At 51.8% G+C, this 17,795-nt stretch overlaps 1 protein-coding gene across 39 annotated transcripts in view; it reads left to right on the forward strand.

Moving 5' to 3' along the window:
• Window positions 1-479: 479 nt before the first annotated feature.
• The window catches only part of MADD (MAP kinase activating death domain), a 66,923-nt gene continuing 49,607 nt past the window's right edge, over window positions 480-17,795 (forward strand). For all 39 annotated transcript variants that reach the window (XM_038764164.1, XM_038764165.1, XM_038764169.1 and 36 more), the window contains exons 1-6: window positions 480-646; window positions 2,764-3,363; window positions 5,843-6,146; window positions 8,109-8,240; window positions 14,382-14,495; window positions 15,892-15,972. In XM_038764164.1, coding sequence (XP_038620092.1) covers window positions 585-646; window positions 2,764-3,363; window positions 5,843-6,146; window positions 8,109-8,240; window positions 14,382-14,495; window positions 15,892-15,972 — 1,293 coding nt within the window. In that variant the 5' untranslated portion in view covers window positions 480-584. The remainder of the gene's footprint in view (window positions 647-2,763; window positions 3,364-5,842; window positions 6,147-8,108; window positions 8,241-14,381; window positions 14,496-15,891; window positions 15,973-17,795) is intronic.

Raw genomic sequence — 17,795 nt, forward strand, 5'->3', positions numbered from 1 at the left:
GTGGAAAGAGCCCGGGCTTTGGAGTCCGAGGTCATGGGTTCAAATCCCGCCTCTGCCGCTTGTCAGCTGTGTGACTTTGGGCATGCCACTTTACTTCTCCGGTCCTCGGTTCCCTTATCTGTAAAATGGGGGTGAAGACTGTGAGCCCCCCGCGGGACAACCTGATCACCTTGTAACCTCCCCAGCGCTTAGAACAGTGCTTTGCACATAGTAAGCGCCTAATAAATGCCATTATTATTATTATTATTCGGGACCCTGGGCTGTGGAAGCTCTCTAAGTGGGACTGACTCCTCTTTGGCTGATTTCCGTCTTTGATTCATTCATTCAGTCACATGTATTGAGCATTTACTCTGTGCAAAGCACTCTAGTAAGCACTCTCAGTTCCATCTGAGGATCCAGGACTGGGCGACGGGAAGCGAAGTGTCAGCCGTCTAGGCAAAGGGATGGCGACTTACAGGTGTTTTTGTCCTCCTAGATTGGCGTCACTGAAATTTCTAGTGTTTTCCGGGCCCAGCCGGGCCAGCCATTCCTGGCCCGATGCCCTGAAGGTTCCCTGAGATGAGCCGGTGACTTGGGTCGGCGCCATGGTGCAGAAGAAGAAGAGCTGTCCCCGGTTGCTTGACTACCTTGTGATCATTGGAGCCAGGTATCTAACCGTAGGGGTTCGAAGCCGAGGTTATCAATCAATCAATCAATCGTATTTATTGAGCGCTTACTATGTGCAGAGCACTGTACTAAGCGCTTGGGAAGTACAAATTGGCAACACATAGAGACAGTCCCTACCCAACAGTGGGCTCACAGTCTACAAGGGGGAGACAGAGAACAGAACCAAACATACCAACAGAATAAAATAAATAGGATAGAAATGTACAAGTAAAATAAATAAATAAATAAATAAATAGAGTAATAAATATGTACAACCATATATACATATATGCAGGTGCTGTGGGGAAGGGAAGGAGGTGAGATGGGGGATGGAGAGGGGGACGAGGGGGAGAGGAAGGAAGGGGCTCAGTCTGGGAAGGCCTCCTGGAGGAGGTGAGCTCTCAGCAGGGCCTTGAAGGGAGGAAGAGAGCGAGCTTGGCGGAGGGGCAGAGGGAGGGCATTCCAGGCCCGGGGGATGACGTGGGCCGGGGGTCGACGGCGGGACAGGCGAGAACGAGGTACAGTGAGGAGATCAGCGGTGGAGGAGCGGAGGGTGCGGGCTGGGCAGTAGAAGGAGAGAAGGGAGGTGAGGTAGGAGGGGGTGAGGTGATGGACAGCCTGGAAGCCCAGGGTGAGGAGTTTCTGCCTGATGCGCAGATTGATCGGTAGCCATTGGAGGTTTTTGAGGAGGGGAGTAATATGTCCAGAGCGTTTCTGGACAAAGATAATCCGGGCAGCAGCATGAAGTATGGATTGAAGTGGAGAGAGACACGAGGATGGGAGATCAGAGAGAAGGCTAGTGCAGTAGTCCAGACGGGATAGGATGAGAGCTTGAATGAGCAGGGTAGCGGTTTGGATGGAGAGGAAAGGGCGGATCTTGGCAATGTTGCGGAGCTGAGACCGGCAGGTTTTGGTGACGGCTTGGATGTGAGGGGTGAATGAGAGAGCGGAGTCGAGGATGACACCAAGGTTGCGGGCTTGTGAGACGGGAAGGATGGTAGTGCCGTCAACAGAGATGGGAAAGTCAGGGTTCTGCCCTTTCGTCTTCCTCCGGCTCTAAAATTCTCCTCCCCGCTTTCACGAGGAGCCGGAGCCCTCATTCCACCCCACCAAGTGCCTTACCTCCCCCTTACCTCCCCCTTTTAGACTGTGAGCCCACTCTTTTAGACTGTGAGCCCACTGTTGGGTAGGGACTGCCTCTATATGTTGCCAATTTGTACTTCCCAAGCGCTTAGTACAGTGCTCTGCACATAGTAAGCGCTCAATAAATATGATTGATGACGTTGGGTAGGGACTGTCTCTAGACGTTGCCAACTTGTACTTCCCCGGCGCTTAGTCCAGTGCTCTGCACACAGTAAGCGCTCAATAAATACGATTGATTGATTGATTACCTCGATGAGAAGCAGCGTGGCTCAGTGGAAAGCGCACGGACTTTGGAGTCCGAGGTCGTGGGTTCGAATCACTTAGCTGTGTGACTTTGGGCAAGTCACTTCGCTGGGCCTCAGTTCCCTCATCTGGAAAATGGGGATGGAGACTGCGAGCCCCCTGTGGGACAACCTGATCACCCAGCGCTTAGAACAGTGCCTTGCACACAGTAAGCGCTTAATAAGTGCCATTATTATTATTATAGAGAGAGCGTATTCTCCTTCCGTTAGAGTTCAGTGCTGTGCTCCTTGCTGCCTTCATGAGAAGAGACTGGTCCACAGAACAGCATTTATTTGGGGGAAGATAAAATTCCAATTCACTCCGATTGCCACGGTTGGAATTCGAGCAAGTCATGGAATGGCTTTGTGCCTCAGTATTCCCGGCTGTAAAATGGGGATAACAATCCATGCCCCCTTCCCCCAGCTCAGCGATTTTTGTGGTCGTGCCTGAAACCAGGACCGGCCAAGTTCGGCTTTTATTTTCTCTCATTTTGCCTTCGGCGTGGGAATGAATGCCTCAGAGACTTCAGGGGCCTAATTTAATCCGTCGGCTAGTCTGGGCACACGGTCCCCTCGCCCCTCAAGGTCTCGGGCCTTAAACAAAATGGTAATTTGAGCTTTATTTAGCAGCCGTGATTGAAATTCGGTCGGGCCTTCCGCCCTAGGGTAACCGGGTCGCTCTCCTGTCTCTCAGGCAACCGAGCAGCGACAGCGTCGCCCAGACCCCCGAATTGCTGCGGCGGTACCCGTTGGAGGATTATCCGGAATTCCCGCTGCCCCCGGACGTGGTGTTCTTCTGCCAGCCGGAGGGATGCCTGAGCGTGCGGCAGCGGCGGACGAGCCTGCGAGACGACACCTCCTTCGTCTTCACCCTCACCGACAAGGACACGGGCGTCACCCGCTACGGCATCTGCGTCAACTTCTACCGCTCCTTCCAGAAGCGGGTGCCCAAGGAGAAGGGCTCGGAGGGCGGGGCGGGGCACCGCGGGCGGGAGGCGCCCAAGGCCGCCCCCGTCCCGGAGGAGACGGGCACCGAGGGCTCGGAGAGCGGCCCGGCCCCGCGGCCCCCCAGCGCCGACTCCACCCCCGATCTCAGTCAGTCCCCACGCGCCAAGCGCCGGGCCCGAGCGGGCAGCCGCTCTCGCAACAGCACCTTGACCTCCTTGTGCGTGCTCAGCCACTACCCCTTCTTCACCACCTTCCGGGAGTGTCTGTACACCCTCAAGCGTCTAGTGGACTGCTGTAGTGAGCGACTCCTGGGCAAGAAGCTGGCCGTCCCTCGGGGCGTGCAGAGGTAGGGGATCCTCCTCACCCGGAGTCTGTTCCCGGGACGGCGGCGGGGCGGGGGGCGGTCTAGAAGAGAAAGAACGGGATGGAGGGAAGGGGGTAGGGGATCGGCCGTCCTTTGAGCCTCGGGATCCTGTGATTGAGACAAAGGGAATGTTGCGGGGACTGGAGTTATCCATCTATTCGTTAAGCAGGAGGGAGTTGGGAGATTTTGCCACCCCTTTCGTCTCCCGCCACCTAAACCAAACCCTGTTGGGAAAAGGAGCCTGGGGATTTCACGTTCTCGATGGGCGGGAGGTCCGTCGCTCGTGAAGCCGGAGGGAGTTGGGAGATTTTGCCATCCCTTTCCTCTCCTTCTCCCTCCACCTAACCCAAACCCTGTTGGGAAAAGGAGCCTGGGGATTTCACGTTCTCGATGGGCGGGAGGTCCGTCACTCGTGAAGCCAGAGGGAGTTGGGAGATTTTGCCACCCCTTTCTTCTCCTTCTTCCTTCACCTAACCCAAACCCTGTTGGGAAAAGGAGCCTGGGGATTTCACGTTCTCGATGGGCGGGAGGTCCGTCACTCGTTAGGCCGGAGGGAGTTGGGAGATTTTGCCACCCCTTTCTTCTCCTTCTCCCGCCACCTAAACCAAATCCTGTTGGGAAAAGGAGCCTGGGGATTTCACGTTCTCGGTGGGCAGGAGGTCCGTCACTCGTTAAGCAGGGAGCCGGGAGATTTTGCCATCCCTTTCTTCTCCTTCTCCCTCCACCTAAACCAATCCCTGTTGGGAAAAGGAGCCAGGGGATTTCATGTTCCCGATGGGCGGGAGGTCCGTCACTCGTTAAGCAGGAGGGAGCCGGGAGATTTTGCCACCCCTTTCTTCTCCTTCTCCCTCCACCTAACCCAAACCCTGTTGGGAAAAGGAGCCTGGGGATTTCACGTTCTCGATGGGTGGGAGGTCCGTCACTCGTGAAGCCGGAGGGAGTTGGAAGATTTTGCCACCCCTTTCTTCTCCTTCTCCCTCCACATAACCCAAACCCTGTTGGGAAAAGGAGCCAGGGGATTTCACGTTCTCGATGGGCGGGAGGTCCGTCACTCGTGAAGCAGGAGGGAGTTGGAAGATTTTGCCACCCCTTTCTTCTCCTTCTCCCTCCACCTAACCCAAACCCTGTTGGGAAAAGGAGCCTGGGGATTTCACGTTCTCGATGGGCGGGAGGTCCGTCACTCGTGAAGCCGGAGGGAGTTGGGAGATTTTGCCACCCCTTTCTTCTCCTTCTCCCTCCACCTAAACCAAACCCTGTTGGGAAAAGGAGCCTGGGGATTTCACGTTCTCGATGGGCGGGAGGTCCGTCACTCGTGAAGCCAGAGGGAGTTGGGAGATTTTGCCACCCCTTTCTTCTCCTTCTCCCTTCACCTAACCCAAACCCTGTTGGGAAAAGGAGCCTGGGGATTTCACGTTCTCGATGGGTGGGAGGTCCGTCACTCGTTAGGCCGGAGGGAGTTGGGAGATTTTGCCACCCCTTTCTTCTCCTTCTCCCGCCACCTAAACCAAATCCTGTTGGGAAAAGGAGCCTGGGGATTTCACGTTCTCGGTGGGCAGGAGGTCCGTCACTCGTTAAGCAGGGAGCCGGGAGATTTTGCCATCCCTTTCTTCTCCTTCTCCCTCCACCTAAACCAATCCCTGTTGGGAAAAGGAGCCTGGGGATTTCACGTTCTCGATGGGCGGGAGGCCCGTCACTCGTGAAGCCGGAGGGAGTTGGGAGATTTTGCCACCCCTTTCTTCTCCTTCTCCCTCCACCTAAACCAAATCCTGTTGGGAAAAGGAGCCTGGGGATTTCACGTTCTCGATGGGCGGGAGGTCCGTCACTCGTTAAGCCGGAGGGAGTTGGGAGATTTTGCCACCCCTTTCTTCTCCTTCCCCCTCCACCTAATGGGAAAAGGAGCCTGGGGATTTCACGTTCCCGATGGGCGGGAGGTCCGTCACTCGTGAAGCAGGAGGGAGTTGGGAGATTTTGCCATCCCGTTCTTCTCCTTCTCCCTCCATGTAACCCAAACCCTGTTGGGAAAAGGAGCTTGGGGATTTCACGTTCTCGATGGGCGGGAGGTCCGTCACTCGTTAAGCCGGAGGGAGTTGGGAGATTTTGCCACCCCTTTCTTCTCCTTCTCCCTCCACCTAACCCAAACACTGTTGGGAAAAGGAGCCTGGGGATTTCACGTTCTCGATGGGCGGGAGGTCCGTCACTCATTAAGCCAGAGGGAGTTGGGAGATTTTCCCACCCCTTTCTTCTCCTTCTCCCACCACCTAAACCAAACCCTGTTGGGAAAAGGAGCCTGGGGATTTCACGTTCTCGATGGGCGGGAGGGCGGTGCTCCGAGCAGCCCGGGCTCTCAACCTGCCCCGCGTCCCGGCCTGGCCCTCGTGTCCCTTACTCCGGGCGACTTGGGGTGGAATGGGAATCGGCCTCCCGCGTCCCAAGCCCCTGACCCGTGTTGGCCGGGCCCCAGGGACACGATGTGGCGCATCTTCACGGGCTCCCTGCTGCTGGAGGAGAAGCCCAGCGCGCTTCTGCACGACCTGCGGGAAATCGAGGCCTGGATCTACCGGTTGCTGCGCTCCCCGGTGCCCGTCTCCGGCCAGAAGCGGGTGGACGTCGAAGTCCTGCCCCAGGAACTGCAGCCGGCCCTGACCTTTGCTCTTCCCGACCCGTCTCGCTTCACCTTGGTGGACTTCCCCCTGCACCTGCCCTTGGAGCTGTTGGGGGTGGAGGCCTGCCTGCAGGTGTTGTCCTGCATCTTGCTGGAGCACAAGGTGAGAGGCCCCTTCCCCTCCGGCCGCGGCTCTGGCTTGGGAGGTCGGAAAGCCGGGACGTTCTTCTTTGCTTCCTCTGGAGGAGACGGAGCGGCGGCGGGTCGACCTTTAGGGGTGAGCCCGGGGTAGGAGGAAGAGGAACTGGGAATCTTAGAGAGTGGAATCAATCATTCTGGTCACCACTGAAAGATTGATTCCCCTCCCTAAGCTTTCCAGGGAGGCAGCGTGGCTCGGTGGAAGGAGCCCGGGCTTTGGAGTCAGAGGTCATGGGTTCCAATCCCAACTCCTCCAGTTGTCAGCTGGGTGACTTTGGGCAAGTCACTTCTCTGGGCCTCAGTTCCCTCATCTGGAAAATGGGGATTAAGACTGTGAGCCCCCCGCCGTGGGACAACCTGATCGCCTTGTAACCTCCCCAGCGCTTAGAACAGTGCTTTGCACATAGTAAGCGCTTAATAAATGTCATTATTATTATTATTATTCTCTGGGCCTCAGTTACCTCATCTGGAAAATGGGGATTAAGACTGTGAGCCCCCACCACCGTGGGACAACCTGATCACCTTGTAACCTCCCCAGCGCTTAGAACAGTGCTTTGCACATAGTAAGCGCTTAATAAATGTCATTATTATTATTATTATTATTCTCTGGGCCTCAGTTACCTCATCTGTAAAATGGGGATTAAGACTGAGCCCCCCACCCCGTGGGACAACCTGATCACCTTGTAACCTCCCCAGCGCTTAGAACAGTGCTTTGCACACAGTAAGCGCTTAATAAATGTCATTATTATTATTATTATTATTCTCTGGGCCTCAGTTACCTCATCTGTAAAATGGGGATTAAAACTGTGAGCCCCCCATGGGACAACCTGATCACCTTGTAACCTCCCCAGTGCTTAGAACAGTGCTTGGCACGTAGTAAGCGCTTAATAAATGCCATCATTATTATTATTATTATTCTCTGGGCCTCGGTGACCTCATCGGTAAAATGGGGATTGAGACCGTGAGCCCCACGTGGGACAACCTGATCACCTTGTAACCTCCCCAGCGCTTAGAACAGTGCTTGGCACATAGTAAGCACTTAACAAATACCATCATTATTATTCTTATTATTATTTATCGAGCGCCTACTGTGTGCAGAGCACTGTAATAATAACAGTAGTAATAATGGCATTTATTAAGCGCTTACTACGTGCCAAGCACTGTTCTAAGCGCTGGGGAGGTTACGAGGTGATCAGGTTGTCCCCCGGGGAGCTCACCACCTCCATCCCCATTTTGCCGACGGGATAACTGAGGCCCAGAGAAGTGAAGCGACTTGCCCAAAGTCGCCCAGCTGACAAGTGGCGGAGGCGGGATTTGAACCCACGACCTCTGGCTCCAGGTCCTCTGATTCCCAGGACTGGGCTATGCCGCTTCCCCCATTAAATGGGAGGTGATTAGATGAGGGACGGAGTCACGCCACCCTCCGCCCCATAGCTCTTACGTCCGTATCCATAATTTATTTGAGTGTCGGTCTTTCTAGACTGTGAGCTTACTGTTGGGTAGGGACCGTTTCTATCTGTTGCCAAGCGCTTAGTACAGTGCTGTGCACACAGTAAGCGCTCAATAAATACGATTGATTGATTGATTGATTGACTCCAAAGCCCGCTTAGTACAGTGCTCTGCACACAGTAAGCGCTCAATAAATACGATTGATTGATTGATTGATTGATTGACTCCAAAGCCCGCGCTCTTTCCACCGAGCCTCGCTGCTTCTCCACCGTACTAAGCGCTGGGGAAGACACACTACAGCAGAGCGGGTGGACACGATCCCTGCCCTCAAGGAGCGGACGGTGTAGTAGGGGAGGGGGAACGGTGAGCCCGGGACCTTAAATTAGGGGTCGGGGTGGGGAGGAAAGGGGGCACGGGGCTTTTCAGATCTTATTTCGGGCCGAGAGTGATCCTTTTGGTGGGGTGTGGGTTCAATCAGGTGGTGCTGCAATCCCGAGACTACAACGCCCTGTCCATGTCGGTGATGGCCTTCGTGGCGATGATCTACCCCCTGGAGTACATGTTCCCGGTCATCCCCCTGCTTCCCACCTGCATGGCGTCCGCGGAGCAGGTAAGTCTCCGGGAGACCTCCGGTCGGGGCCCGGCCGCCGCCTCGCCTTCCTGGGGACGGGCCCGACGACCTCCGGCCCAAGCCACGGCGGTGTGACGGTGACCCACGTCTCTGTCATCTCTTATTTGGTTTTGCAATTGTTGAATCAATCTATTAATCGTATTTATTGAGCGCTTACTGTGTGCAGAGCACTGTACTAAGCGCTTGGGAAGTACAAGATGGCAACATATAGGGACGGTCCCTACCCAACAGTGGGCTCACAGTCTAAAAGCAAGTGAAGCAAGCACTAGCTCCTTTGTGGCTCTGTCTCCCCCAGACTCAACGAATCAATCAGTCATTTGTAGAGAAGCGGCGGGGCTCAGTGGAAAGAGCCCGGGCTTTGGAGTCAGAGGTCATGGGTTCAAATCCCGGCTCCTCCAGTTATAATAAATAATAATGATAGCATTTATTAAGCGCTTACTATGTGCAAAGCACTGGGGAGGTTACAAGGTGATCAGGTTGTCCCATGGGGGGGCTCACAGTCTTAATCCCCATTTTCCAGATGAGGTCACCGAGGCCCAGACAAGTGAAGTGACCTGCCCAAAGTCACCCAGCTGACAATTGGCGGAGCCGGGATCTGAACCCGTGACCTCTGACTCCAAAGCCCGGGCTCTTCCCACTGAGCCACGCTGCTTCTCGCTCACCAGTTGTCAGCTGTGTGACTTTGGGCAAGTCACTTCACTTCTCTGGGCCTCAGTGACCTCGTCCGGAAAAGGGGGTGAAGACCGTGAGCCCCCCGTGGGACAACCTGATCACCTTGTAAATTCCCCAGTGCTTAGAACAGTGCTTTGCACATAGTAAGCGCTTAATAAATGCCATTATTATTATTATTTATTGAGTACTTACTTCATACAGAGCTCTGTACCGAGCGCTTGGGAGCGTACAGTGCAACAGAATTAGCAGACGTGTTCCCTGCCCATAATGAGCTTACGGTCTAGAGGACCTTCATTCTCTCTGTCCAGCTCTCTGCCGCTGCTGCTGCCGATGATAATGTCAGTTATTGGGTTAGGGAATTCATCGGTCAAGCGACGGTATTTATTGAGCCCTTACCGTGTTCCAGAGGATGGTACTGTGCGCTTGGGCAAGTAATAATAATTGTAATAATAATAATGATGGTATTTATTAAGCGCTTACTATGTGCAAAGCACTGTTCTAAGCGCTGGGGAGGTTACAAGGTGATCAGGTTGTCCCACGGGGCTCACGGTCTTAATCCTCATTTTACGGATGAGGTAACTGAGGCCCAGAGACTAATAATAATAATAATTTTGATGGCATTTATTAAGCGCTTACTATGTGCAAAGCACTGTTCTAAGCACTGGGGAGGTTACAAGGCGATCAGGTTGTCCCACAGGGGGCTCACAGTCTTCATCCTCATTTTACAGGTGAGGTAACTGAGGCCCAGAGACTAATAATAATAATAATGATGGCATTTATTAAGCGCTTTCTATGTGCAAAGCACTGTTCTAAGCGCTGGGGAGGTTACAAGGTGATCAGGTTGTCCCACGGGGGGCTCACAGTCTTAATCCTCATTTTAGAGATGAGGTAACTGAGGCCCAGAGACTAATAATAATAATAACGATGGCATTTATTAAGCGCTTACTATGTGCAAAGCACTGTTCTAAGCGCTGGGGAGGTTACAAGGCGATCAGGTTGTCCCACAGGGGGCTCACAGTCTTAATCCCCATTTTACAGGTAATAATAATGATGGCATTTATTAAGCGCTTACTATGTGCAAAGCACTGTTCTAAGCGCTGGGGAGGTTACAAGGCGATCAGGTTGTCCCACAGGGGGCTCACAGTCTTAATCCTCATTTTACAGATGAGGTAACTGAGGCCCGGAGAATAATAATAATAATAATAATGATGGCATTTATTAAGCGCTTACTATGTGCAAAGCACTGTTCTAAGTGCTGGGGAGGTTACAAGGCAATCAGGTTGTCCCACAGGGAGCTCACAGTCTTAATCCCCATTTTACAGATGAGGTAACTGAGGCCCAGAGACTAATAATAATAATGATGATGGCATTTATTAAGTGCTTACTATGTGCAAAGCACTGTTCTAAGTGCTGGGGAAGTTACAAGGTGATCAGGTTGTCCCACAGAGGGCTCACAGTCTTAATCCTCATTTTACAGATGAGGTAACTGAGGCCCAGAGACTAATAATAATAATAATAATGGCATTTATTAAGCGCTTACTATGTGCAAAGCACTGTTCTAAGCGCTGGGGAGGTTACAAGGTGATCAGGTTGTCCCACAGGGGGCTCACAGTCTTCATCCCCGTTTTAGAGATGAGGTAACTGAGGCCCAGAGAATAATAATAGTAATAATGGCATTTATTAAGCGCTTACTATGTGCAAAGCACTGATCTAAGCGCCGGGGACGTTACAAGGTGATCAGGTTGTCCCACAGGGGGCTCACAGTCTTAATCCTCATTTTAGAGATTCATTCATTCATTCGTATTTATTGAGCACTTACTGTGTGCAGAGCACTGTACTAAGCGCTTGGGAAATCCAAGTTTGCAACATAGAGGTGGGGTAACTGAGGCCCAGAGAATAATAATAATAATAATAATAATGGCATTTATTAAGTGCTTACTATGTGCAAAGCACTGTTCTAAGCGCTGGTGAGGTTGCAAGGTGATCAGGTTGTCCCACAGTGGGGGCTCACAGTCTTCATCCCCGTTTTAGAGATGAGGTAACTGAGGCCCAGAGAATAATAATAATGGCATATATTAAGCGCTTACTCTGTGCAAAGCACTGTTCTAAGCGCCGGGGAGGTTACAAGGTGATCAGGTTGTCCCACGGTGGGGGCTCACAGTCTTCATCCCCATTTTACAGATGAGGTCACTGAGGCCCAGAGAAGTGAAGTGACTTGCCCAAAGTCACCCAGCTGACAAGTGGCAGAGCCGGGGTTTGAACCCCTGACCTCTGACTCCCAAGCCCGGGCTCTTTCCGCTGAGCCTCGCTGCTTCTCTAGTGAAGTGACTTGCCCCAAGTCACGCAGCTGACAAGTGGCGGAGCTGGGATTTGAACCCATGACCTCCGACTCCAAAGCCCGGGCTCTTCCCACCGAGCCACGCTGCTTCTCCCGCGTGCCACGTGATAGAGCTGGTAGACCTGCTCACTGCCGGCAGGAAGTCTGTGAGCCTGCTGTTCGGTCAGGAAATGGGACAAACGGGTGCGTATTTTTGGAACGCGCACGGAGTGTACTAGACGCCGAGAGGCAAACCTCGGAGAGTGGGCTTACCATTTCTATTTTCAGTGAGCTCTCAGCCCATTTGGTGCCGGGGGGTGGGAGGCTAGACAGAGCAATCTGCTCCAGAGTGGATTTGGTGCGAGAGAATTCCCAATTTCCAGGAGAACTTGAACCCGCACCCCTCCGACCCTAATACAGCACCCCTAGTACTGCTTCCCGACAGGTACTGCTGAGTGAAAGAATCACTTCTAATAATAATAATTATCGTATTATAATGACGGCATCTGTTAAGCGCTTACTATGTGCCAAGAGCCCCGGGGAGATACCAGGTGATGGGGCTGGCCCGCGTGGGGCTCACAGTCTTCATCCCCATTTCCCAGATGAGGTAACTAAGGTTCAGAGAAGTGAAGTGACTGGCCCAAAGTCGCCCAGCAGACAGGTGGCGGAAGCCGGGATTAGAACCCACGACCTCAGACACCCAAGCCCGGGCTCTTTCCACTGTACATATTTATTACTCTATTTATTTTGCTTGTACATATCTATTCTATTTCTTTTATTTTGTTAGTATGTTTGGTTTTGTTCTCTGTCTCCCCCTTTTAGACCGTGAGCCCACTGTTGGGCAGGGACTGTCTCTGTGTGTTGCCAATTTGTACTTCCCAAGCGCTTAGTACAGTGCTCTGCACATAGTAAGCGCTCAATAAATACGATTGATGATGATGATGAGCCACGCTGCTTCTCGCGACCAAAGGCCTGGGTCACCGGGGGGAAAGGGCTGAAGTCTAAGTTAGCTGTGGAGCCTGGTTTCTCTTCCTCTCAATCAATCAATCAATCAGTCGTATTTATTGAGCGCTTACTGTGTGCAGAGCACTGTACTGAGCGCTTGGGAAGTCCAAGTTGGCAACATATAGAGACAGTCCCTACCCAACAGTGGGCTCACAGTCTAAAAGTACAAGTTGGCAGTCCGTTCCAGCTCTCATTCATTCATTCAGTCAGTCGTATTTATTAAGCGCTTACTGTGTGCACAGCACTGTACTAAGCGCTTGAGAGAGCACACGATAACAATAAACAGATCCATTCCCTGCCCACATTCATTCAATCGTACTTATTGAGCGCTTACCCTTTTTCCTCTCCCCCTCCCCTCCCCATTGCCCCCGCCACCGCCGTATCCCCTTCCCCTCCCCACAGCACTTGGTGATGGTGATGATGGCATTTGTTAAGCGCTTACTATGTGCCAAGCACTGTTCTAAGCGCTCGGGTGGATGCTAGGTAATCAGGTCGTCCCACGTGGGGCTCACAGCCGTAATTCCCATTTTCCGGATGAGGTAACTGAGGCACAGAGAAGTTAAGTGACTTGCCCAAAGTCACACAGCTGACAAGCGAGGGAGCCGGGATTAGAACCCATGACCTCTGACTACCAAAACCGGGTTCTTTCCACTGCTTCTCACTCGTATATATTTGTATATATATTTGTACAGATTTATTACTTTATTTTACTTGTACATATTTACTACTCTATTTTATTAATGATGTGCATATAGCTATAATTCTATTTATTCTGACGGTTTTGACACCTGTCTACTTGTTTTGTTTTGTTGTCTGGCTCCCACTTCTAGACCGTGAGCCCGTTGTTGGGTAGGGACCGTCTCTATATGTCGCCGACTTGTACTTCCCAAGCGCTTAGTACAGTGCTCTGCACACAGTAAGCGCTCAATAAATGCGATTGAATGAATGATGATGTGACTAGAATAGACTGTGAGCCCGTTGTTGGGTAGGGACCGCCTCCGTATGTTGCCGGCTTCTGCTTCCCAAGCGCTTAGTACAGTGCTCAGCACACAGTAAGCGCTCAATAAATACGATTGAGTGAATGAATGAGTGAGTGAATGCAGTGAGCTTACAATCCGGAGGGAGAGACAGACGGCAATATGAAAAAATAAATAAATTACAAAGAGATCCTCTCACCCTGCTCATCGGGAGGGGAAGGGCAGTCTCCTGTGAAGTATTGACTTTTCCCTGGTCTGAGCCTAAAAGCCTATGGAGAAGCAGCGTGGCTCAGTGGAAAGAGCCCGGGCTTTGGAGTCAGAGGTCAGGGGTTCAAATCCCGGCTCCGCCAACTGTCAGCTGGGTGACTTTGGGCAAGTCACTTCACTTCTCTGGGCCTCGGTTCCCTCATCTGGAAAATGGGGGTGAAGACTGTGAGCCCCCCCTGGGACAACCCGATCACCTTGTCACCTCCCCAGCGCTTAGAACGGTGCTTTGCACATAGTAAGCGCTTAATAAATGCCGTTATTATTATTAAAAGCTGGAACGGACTGCCAACTTGTACTTCCCAAGCGCTTAGTACGGTGCTCTGCACACAGTAGGCGTTCAATAAATACGATTGATTGATTGATTGGAATGCCCTCCCTCTGCCCATCCGCCAAGCTCGCTCTCTTCCTCCCTTCAAGGCCCTGCTGAGAGCTCACCTCCTCCAGGAGGCCTTCCCAGACTGAGCCCCTTCCTTCCTCTCCCCCTCGCCCCCCTCTCCACCCCCCCATCTTACCTCCTTCCCTTCCCCACAGCACCTGAATATACATATATATGTTTGTACATATTTATGACTATTTATTTTACTTGTACCTATCTATTCTATTTATTTTATTCTGTTAGTACGTTTGGTTTTGTTCTCTGTCTCCCCCTTCTAGACTGTGGGTAGGGACTGTCTCTATATGTTGCCAGCTTGTACTTCCCAAGCGCTTAGTCCAGTGCTCTCTGCACACAGTAAGCGCTCAATAAATCCGATTGATTGATTGATTGATTGATTGATCACCAGCCCTGAACGACAAGTAATTCCTGCCCCATTTGGCACGGGGGCTTTAGCCAGGAGTGGGCAAGCCACCCCTGCGCCTCATCCCCCTCTGTTTCGTCCGCAGCTGCTCCTCGCTCCGACCCCCTACATCATTGGTGTTCCCGCCAGCTTCTTCCTCTACAAACTGGACTTCAAAATGCCAGATGATGTGTGGCTGGTGGATCTGGACTGCAGCAGGGTGAGAGCAGCAACAGGGCTCGGGACGCGGAGTTGGGGATCGGGGGTTGTGGGGGGCCGGTGGTCTCTGCCGCTGAACGTTGGGCCCCAGATAATCTACCTCTCCAGGGGAGGAACGCGAGTGCTTTAGAGGAACAGCCGCCGCTGCTTTATTTTGCTCCAATCAATCGTATTTATTGAGCGCTTACTGTGTGCAGAGCACTGGACTAAGCGCTTGGGAAGTCCAAGTTGGCAACCTATAGAGACGGTCCCTACCCAGCAGTGGGCTCACAGTCTAGAAGACTAGACTTCTAGAAGAAGTCTAGAAGTCCACCGGGAATGGTGAGAATTGCCACTGTGTGGCTGTCCCATTCACTCATTCATTCATTCAGTCGTATTTATTGAGCGCTTACTGTGCGCAGAGCACTGGACTAATCAATCAATCGTATTTATCGAGCGCTTACTGTGTGCAGAGCACTGGACTGAGCGCTTGGGAAGTCCAAGTTGGCAACATCCAGAGACGGTCCCTACCCAGCAGTGGGCTCACAGTCTGGAAGCGGGAGACAGACAACAAAACATATTAACAAAATAAAATAAATATGTACAAATAAAATAGAGTAATAAATACGTACCTCCCACTCTGAACAGATCTTCTAGACTGTGAGCCCACTGTTGGATAGGGACCGTCTCTATATGTTGCCAACTTGTACTTCCCAAGCGCTTAGTCCAGTGCTCGGCACACAGTAAGCGCTCAATAAATACAATTGATTGATTGATTGATCTCCGAGTTCCTGAGCAAAGCCCCATCTCTCCTCCCCTTCCCTCCCACCGCCCCACCCCCAGTGGCTCAGCGGGAAGAGCCCCGGGCTTTGGAGTCAGAGGTCATGGGTTCAAATCCCGGCTCCGCCAGTTGCCAGCTGTGTGACTTTGGGCAAGTCACTTCTCTGGGCCTCAGTGACCTCATCTGCAAAATGGGGATTAAGACCGTGAGCCCCCCCCGTGGGACAACCCGATCACCTTGTAACCTCCCCAGCGCTTGGAACAGTGCATTGCACATAGTAAGCGCTTAATAAATGCTATCAAAAAAAAAAAAACAACACTCTTTGGGCCTGGGTGTTGGCTCCCATAGGGAGTTTGTGCCCCTGTATGGCAGGCTGGATCATCATCATCATCAATCGTATTTATTGAGCGCTTACTATGTGCAGAGCACTGTACTAAGCGCTTGGGAAGTACAAATTGGCAACATATAGAGACAGTCCCTACCCAACAGCGGGCTCACAGTCTAAAAGATCCCCGTGGCCTCTCCCCGCGGCACGAGGGTGGACTCTGTTGGCGACGAAGGAATCGGCTCCTCCCCTCTTGTGCCGCGGGGACCGTCTTTTTGACGGACGGCAGCCATCCTGCTCTTCCCGGTGTAGGTGATCGCCCCTACCAATGCCGAGATCCTGCCCGTCCTGCCGGAACCCGAGTCTGTGGAGCTGAAGAAGCACCTAAAGCAGGTAAGGGCGCGGCGGAGGGATGAAGTAGTTGGCAGAGTCACTAGGGTGTGGGGAGAGAGCCGGGGGTTAGGGCTTTTCGGGCTATCGAGGATCATCATCATCATCAATCCTATTTATTGAGCGCTTACTGTGTGCAGAGCACTGTACTAAGCGCTTGGGAAGTACAAGTTGGCAACATATAGAGACAGTCCCTACCCAACAGTGGGCTCACAGTCGAAAAGGGGGAGACAAGACCAAACATACTAACAAAATAAAATAGAATAGATATGTACAAGTAAAATAAATAGAGTAATAAATATGTACAAACATATATACATATATACAGGCTCTTAGGGGACAGCTTTTTGTCCTGGAGGAACACCGGGGAGCTGTGGACTTGGTGGGCCTACTCCACAAGCATCAAATGTCTGTCTTCTAGACTGTGAGCCCACTGTGGGGTAGGGACCGTCTCTATATGTTGCCAACTTGTACTTTCCCAAGCGCTTAGTACAGTGCTCTGCCCACAGGAAGCGCTCAGTAAATTCAAGGCAACCCCTCCCACTCCTGGGTGCTACCCCTTCTCTTTGATCAGTGATCGGGAGAAGAGATAATAAATGCCATTATTATTATTATTATTATATATTGAGCTCTTATTTCGCAGTTGAGGAAACTGAGGCACCGAGAAGCGATGTGCCCAAGACCACACAGCAGGCGGCTGGCAGAGCTGGGATTAGAACCCAGGTCCTCTGATTCCCAGGACTAGGCTATGCTGCTTTCCCCATTAAATGTGGGGTGATTAGATGAGGGATGGAGTCACTCCACCCTCAGCCCCGTAGCTCTTATGTCCGTATCATCATCATCATCATCATCAATCGTATTTATTGAGCGCTTACTGTGTGCAGAGCACTGTACTAAGCGCTTGGGAAGTACAAATTGGCAACATATAGAGACAGTCCCTACCCAACAGTGGGCTCACAGTCTAAAAGACTGTATCCATAATTTATTTGAGTATCTGTCTTTCTAGACTGTGAGCCCACTGTTGGGTAGGGACCGTCTCTCTAGGTTGCCAGCTTGTACTTCCCAAGCGCTTAGTGCTCTGCACACAGTAAGTGCTCAATAAATGTGATTGATTGATTGATTGACTGATCAAATTACTATTCTATTTAGTTTATTTTGTTAATATGTTTTGTTTTGTTGTCCGTCTCCCCCTTCTAGACTGTGAGCCCATTGCTGGGTAGGGACTGTCTCTCTATGTTGCCAACTTGGACTTCCCAAGCGCTTAGTCTGGTGCTCTGCACACAGTAAGTGCTAATAAATACGATTGAATGAATGAATTAATGAATGAATAAATGCGATTGATTGATTGATTGTCAGCTCATCAAAGCCTCCCTCTAGCCTTGGGTTCTACAGTACAGTGCTAAGCGCTTAGCACAGTGCTCTGCACACAGTAAACGCTCAATAAATACGATTGATGATGATGGGTAGGAAGTCAGCAGTCTTACCTGAGCCCCTCCTGGATACAAAGCCCTGTAGCAGCTGCTCTGAACTGAAGTACCCGTTTGCGTAGCACAGTGAAACGCGCGTCTCCTGCCAGCCGTCAGCTGTGTGACTTCGGGCAAGTCACTTAACTTCTCTGTGCCCCAGTTCCCTCATCTGTAAAATGGGGATGAAGACTGTGAGCCCCCCCGTGGGACAACTTGATCACCTTGTAACCTCCCCAGCGCTTCGAACAGTGCTTTGCACATAGTAAGCGCTTAATAAATGCCATTATTATTATTATTATCTCCTCCTGGGCCTCTAGGTTGGGGCCTGCCTGCTAGGAAACGGCGTATCCCTCGATCTTT

This window comes from Tachyglossus aculeatus, chromosome 22 (assembly GCF_015852505.1).
Source record: "Tachyglossus aculeatus isolate mTacAcu1 chromosome 22, mTacAcu1.pri, whole genome shotgun sequence".
Classification (NCBI taxonomy): Eukaryota; Metazoa; Chordata; class Mammalia; order Monotremata; family Tachyglossidae; genus Tachyglossus; species Tachyglossus aculeatus.